Source organism: Sceloporus occidentalis, unplaced genomic scaffold (assembly GCF_023333645.1).
Source record: "Sceloporus occidentalis isolate IW3139 unplaced genomic scaffold, rSceOcc1.0.p SCAF_1, whole genome shotgun sequence".
NCBI classification, from domain to species: Eukaryota; Metazoa; Chordata; class Lepidosauria; order Squamata; family Phrynosomatidae; genus Sceloporus; species Sceloporus occidentalis.
The window spans coordinates 164,901,386-164,907,385 of NW_028316981.1; the positions used below are offsets into that span (position 1 = coordinate 164,901,386).

Here is a 6,000-nt window from a genome sequence, read left to right on the forward strand (position 1 = left end):
CTGGTGTAGGTCATCCATCAAGGCAGCCTAAGCCATTTCTACTCCATAACCAAGCCTGAATCCAGATTGAAATGGATTTAGATAATCTGTCTCATCCAGAAACTCCTGAGCTGGGAAGCCACTACATACTCCAGAAACTTGCCTAAAAATGGAGTGTTAGAGACCAGCCAACAATTATGGAGAATAGTGGGATCCAGAGTCGTGGGATAGTTAATTTATTAGCACTGAATTTTTACTACTGGTAAGACAGAAGCATACCTTTTTTTAATTGCTGTGAAGAGAAAACAGCATTTTCTGTCTCAGACACCAAAATATAGTGAATGCCCTAAGGTATTAAGCACCTTGAACTGAGGGAGAGGGATACCAAAATAAAGTCCTTAGATTATTCTGTTTCCAAAAGTCCTGTTTCCTACCGCCTATGTACACCCCCTCTCCTGCCTCATTCTCCAGACTGACCTCTCTTTGTCCTCTGTAGGTGCCGGTACAGTCTTGGTTTGATGACATGGCGGACACTGAGCTGCTGAACTTGATCCCAATCTTTGAGGAGCTGAGTGAAGCAGAGGACGTTTATACCAGCCTTGGTCAACTAAGGGCACCCTAAAGCCCTCCTAGCACTATGCCCAAAGGGGAACTTTTTCACTCAGTGCCTTCAGTATTGGCCAGGAGGAAGGGAGGGGAACAGCACATGTGTTACCCATGACCCTCCCACACGGCAGATGCAAGAACGTTGAGGGCAATAACCTGCCTGGCCACTCATTAGGTTAGGCCAGAGCTGTTTCCAACCAGGGTATGGCCAGACGCCAGAGCCTCTGGCCTTTCCACCCAAATCTGGGGACATCCAAGAAGGATGCCCCCTCCCCAACAGCGCTCATATCTATGCACTGCAGGGACTCGGGCAGTATCAAGGGGGATATTTCCTCCCCTCCTCACACCATGGAGGCTCTACTTTCTTTCTGCCCCCTACCCGCATTTGCTGCAGGGTGTTGATTCACTGTGGATATTGTCCATGCAGCTCAGACGGCCTTCTCCCTCAGCAACCTAAAACAATGCCAAATGATTTGTTTGGCATTTCTTTTCTTTATTTCTTTTTTCGAAAAAGGTATTTTCCTCTTCCTCACCCTTTTCGGATGCTCCTGAGAGTGCTGCTTTACCCAGACCCCAGGAATACAGCCCTGGAGCTAAGGATATTTGGAGCCTTATCTTCTCTCAGGCAGGACAGGGCTCCATGTGAGGACCTCCCCTTGTCTCTCAAATATTTCTCTCTGCCCTTTCCAGGCACCATGAAGAAGGATTCTGTTTAGCTATTGGGTTTCATGTAGGAAAGACTTCTCCTTGCCTTTCATACATGGCTAGAAAGTGGTGGTGGTGGGGACTGTAGCTGAAGCCATTTTGTGCATCTTCCTTTGTCCTGCTCTTTACAACACTTCTCCTTCAGAGAAATCAAGCCCATGCATTCAAGGGGCTTAGTCCCTAATTTTCCTTTGCTCAAAAGAAGCATTTAATCTGGATTGCACCCTATCCTTGTGCCTGGAATATGGCTGCAGGTGAAAGATAAGGCCCAAGGAAGTGAAGACCTTGCAAAACCCCTCTAATATTAATGGCATAGCCTAGTTAAAGACTAAGACTAAAACAGTTAACCTACCCAGTCCCTCCACACTCCATATCAGTTTAGAATCAGCATTATAGATGATCCTGCACTCCAGGCCTAGTCGTGTTTGGGAGAGGGGGCAGAACTAAACTAGTTTAAAGCAACATCTCTTGCCTTAAACATTTGCCTTGTTACTTCACCCAGTTTGCAGGTCGGACCGCTGTCAGTTCCTCTGTCCTCACTGAGAGTGGATGCTAGCCTGAGGGATAGGAGGATGTGACTTTGGCCCGTCAGTGTCTTACCCCCTTTGATGGTGCCCAGGCAACCAGGACATCACCTGTCTTCCTGCTCAGGACTCATATTAGGGCCCATCATGAAAACTTGAAAACCCAGCCCTTTGGGTGGCCTCAGGGAATCATGGACTAGCATACTAGAAGCTGCAGCAGGGGGAAGTGGAGGGGGGCACATTGTTTCTTGTGTGCGCACAACCTGTTTGTTCCATGTTGCATTTTTGAGGGAAGTAAGGGGAGGCTTGAGCGCTGCCTTCCCTTGCCTGTGCCCTGCAGCTGCTTAAGAGCAAGTGACTGTGCCTCCTTCTTGTCAGGCACTCTCTGGGCCAAGCCTCCATGGAGCAGTTTGGATGCCCTGCTCCTTTCACTGCACGCTCCCTCAGCCTTGTCAAGTGGTGTCAGTCAGCTCTGAAAAACCAAATGTATACAGGGGTTTTTGTTACTATTTATATGATACGGAGCTGCCAGCCTCATTTAGGGTAACAAGCCAGAGCCACTCATTTTCCCCTTTCCCCTCCTCATGGCACGGTACGCTACCCTTCCTAGTCATGTCTTCACATGCTGTGAACAGGTGCTTTTGAAGTGCCGTGCAGTGAAAGGACAACCAAATGTTTAAATTTAAAGCCAGCTTGCTTTCGCTTGCTTTCCTTCCCATAAGCAATACACTGCAAGTGACTCCATGTTGTTAATGGTTGTGTGACGAGAGAAGCAGAGATTCTTCAGGGCTCTTTTTCGTTCCTTTATGTATTTCTGGTGCTGCATCATACTTGGATCCAAGTGGTGGGCTGAGAGGTCTCTCATCACTAGGTGGGAGGCTCAAAAGGACCAAAGCTTCAAAGACTTGCTGTTGGTTTGAGTGGGCAGGCAGTTCTTTACTCTGCCCAAAACACTGCTTAAAAGTTTAATTATTAAGTGTGTGGATTGGCTGCTATCTGACCTGCAAGTTTTGACTGTGTGTGTGCCTGTCAGCTCAGATGTGCAGACAAGGCCTCAACTTGCTCTTGAGAAGCATCAGCTTCTCTCCTACTTTCAATATAAAACTCTGCCCTTCTCTTTGCCACAGTTGCCAATGGTGCACATCGCCATTGGAAAGGGTTTCATGGGGGAATGTCTCCAACTTGGTAGAGGACAGGATGACCAGGTGACCTAACCGCAAAGGAGGATAAGGCACCACAAAATGTAGGACATTTGAGGGAAATGTAGGACATTTGAGGGAAATGTAGGACATTGGAAATAAAAGCTAAAAACCCTCATATAAAGACAAATCTATGCTTCTTAGTCATGCTCAAAATGGAGGACATTTTGAAATTCCTCCTAGACAAAAGGTTGAAATGTAGAAAAAAAGGAAAAGAAATGTAGGATGTATCCTGGGAAAGGAGGTCACCCTGGTTCCTCTCCCCCCCCCCCCCCATATTGGTCAGTCAGCTGTTGTTTCTCTCTACAACATAAAGCCTTAAATGTTGCAAAGTTAATGAATGCTGGAAAGAACAAAACCTCTTTGTCACTCCTTCCTGGTTGAGTCCTTGCTCCCTGCTTCATCTTTGCCCTTTCTTAGCTGAAGAGAAACCACACACCACACTCTGGGCCCTTTCTCCAAATATGAAGCTGTCTTTGTAACTCCACTGTGCTGAGTTTCAAAACTCTCCCCTTGATGGGAAAAACCCTAGCAATGACACTCCTGTTGTATTCATTCCCTCTAGTGCAGGCAAATGAAAGGTACTCTGCAATTACTCCAGAATTGCTTCTTTCTCCTCTGCCCCAAAGATAAGCCTGAGTTGGGATTGGGATTACTGGTTCCCCCCACCAAATTGCAGGCTGTTCTGCATGTAGCAGGATCTTTGTGGCAATTGCTTCATCTGAATGAGGCAGCAAATGAGCAACTTGAACACATCCATATGCTATTAGGAAATACCTTTGGTGAAAGAAATGTGAAATTTCGTCTGACAAATGATGGATCCTGTCAAACAATCACACTCTGGTGGGGCGGATGGAAGGGTAAGAGAGTAGTAGAGGAATTAGTTGTGTGGATTCACTCTGAGTGGGGGACTTGCTTTTTAACTCACATCCCCACTCTGAGGGTAAGACCCGTTTAGCCTTTGATAGCCATAAGGATGCCTGGGCCAAAATGCCAATGTTGGGATTGTGCCTTGATCAAACCCAGCTGGTGATGAGGGCCAAACACCAGCCATTAAATGGCTCTAGCACTTAACCTGGGGTGTGCCTTTTAGGAATGCCTTATGTAGCCACTCCACTGATGCCACCACACAGACATTTGCTGTATCTGCGGATTTTTTATCCACAGATTCAAGCATCCATAGGATGAAAATATTTTTAAAATACATAAATTCCAAAAAAGCAAACCTTGATTTTGCCATTTTACTATGTCATTGCATTTAATGGGACTGGAGCACCCATGGTTTTTGGTATCCACGCAATGTCCTGAACCAAACCCCACTGGATACCAAAGGTCCACTGTACTACTTGTATTCACTTGTGCTTGGGTGCTCCTGCTTCATAAAGGGAGTGGTAGCTGGTGCTTTTCAGTAATGAGGGCCCTGAACTTTCTCTTTCTCTCTTCACCTCACCGAAGTGTAAAAAAACATCAGTTGCCTTTGTCACATGTCCTCACTTGCTGTTTTTGGGGGTTTTGTTTTAATTGTGTTTTAATTGAGAAAAAAATATCCCAAAACTTGAAGCCGGCATTGTTGCCGTTTTGATCTCTTTCTATTTTTGAAATCTTTGTATTAACTGCAATTAAATAAATTTTTAAAAAGAAAGTAAGTAGTATGTTTATCTTTTCCCCTCCTCCCTGCAATCTTGGGATAGAAGAAAAAGAGTTTTGCCTCTGAGCAGACCATTCCTGAGGGTCAACATTTCTTGCTGTGGAAAGAAACACAATTCAAAAATCACCACAGCCTCAGCAAGTTCACAAATGACTTCAGCAGGAGTAGCTAGTACCCCAGAGGAAAAGGATCAAAATTCAAGATAACCTGAATAGACTAGAAAGCTGGGCCAAAGCTAACAAAATGAATTTCAGCATGGAGAAATGCAAGGTACTGCACTTAGGGCGGAAAAATGAAATGCACAGATATAGGATGGGGGACACCTGGCTGAATGAAACTACACGTGAAAGGGATCTGGGAGTCCAAGTGGACCACAAGTTGAACATGAGTGAACAGTGCGATGCAGCAGCTAAAAAGGCCAATGCAATTTTAGGCTGCATCAATAGAAGTATAGTGTCTAGATCAAGAGAAGTAATAATGTCACTCTTCTGCTTTGGTCAGGCCCCGCCTGGAATATTGTGTCCAGTTCAGGGCACCACAATTTAAAAAGGATGTGGAGAAACGAGCATGTCCAAAGGAGAGTGACTAAAATGGAGAAGGGTCTGGAAGCCATGCCCTACGAGGAATGACTTAGGGAGCTGGGGATGTTTAGCCTGGAGAAGAGAAGGTTAAGGGGTGATATGATAGCCCTGTTTAAATATTTGAACGGATGTCATATTGAGGAGGGAGCAAGCTTTTTTTTCTGCTGCTCCAGAAAATAGGACCCAGAACAATGGATGCAAGCTATAGCAAAAGATATTCACCTCAACATTAGGAAGAAGTTCCTGACAGTAAGGGTTGTTCGACAATGGAACACACTCCCTCGGAGTGTAGTGGAATTTCCCTCCTTGGAGGTCTTTAAACAGAGGCTGGATGGCCATTTGTCGGGGGTGCTTTGATGTGGATTTCCTGCATGGCAGGGGGTTGGATGGGATGGCCCTTGCGGTCTCTTCCAACTCTATTCTATGATTCTATGACTGCAGCATCAGTTAAACGTGAATATGTTGCTTTGCACAGAAGCTTTGGATGTCACCCAGGAGCAACACAATAGTAAGATTTGGTCATCATTTGGACAGTGAGCTGCTGGTTCTGAGAAATCAAATGAGCCAGATGTGTATCATAAACATTACATGCAACTTAATTTCAGAAGCCAATGGGACTTGAACTCATGGCTAAAGATTATGAGCTAGCACTGTTGGTGCTTTTCTGTAACTTCTTGATTCTTCACAAGTGCTCATAAAGCGACACTAGGCTTCCCTGACCTGTGGGACTGCTACTCCCATCATCTGTCACCTACACG

General features: G+C 45.5%; 1 protein-coding gene across 3 annotated transcripts in view; it reads left to right on the forward strand.

Moving 5' to 3' along the window:
* The window catches only part of LOC149322642 (carboxy-terminal domain RNA polymerase II polypeptide A small phosphatase 2), a 70,656-nt gene extending 66,001 nt beyond the window's left edge, over window positions 1–4,655 (forward strand). For all 3 annotated transcript variants that reach the window (XM_089480858.1, XM_089480873.1, XM_089480866.1), the window contains one exon: window positions 476–4,655. In XM_089480858.1, coding sequence (XP_089336984.1) covers window positions 476–601 — 126 coding nt within the window. In that variant the 3' untranslated portion in view covers window positions 602–4,655. The remainder of the gene's footprint in view (window positions 1–475) is intronic.
* The last annotated feature ends 1,345 nt before the right edge of the window (window positions 4,656–6,000 follow it).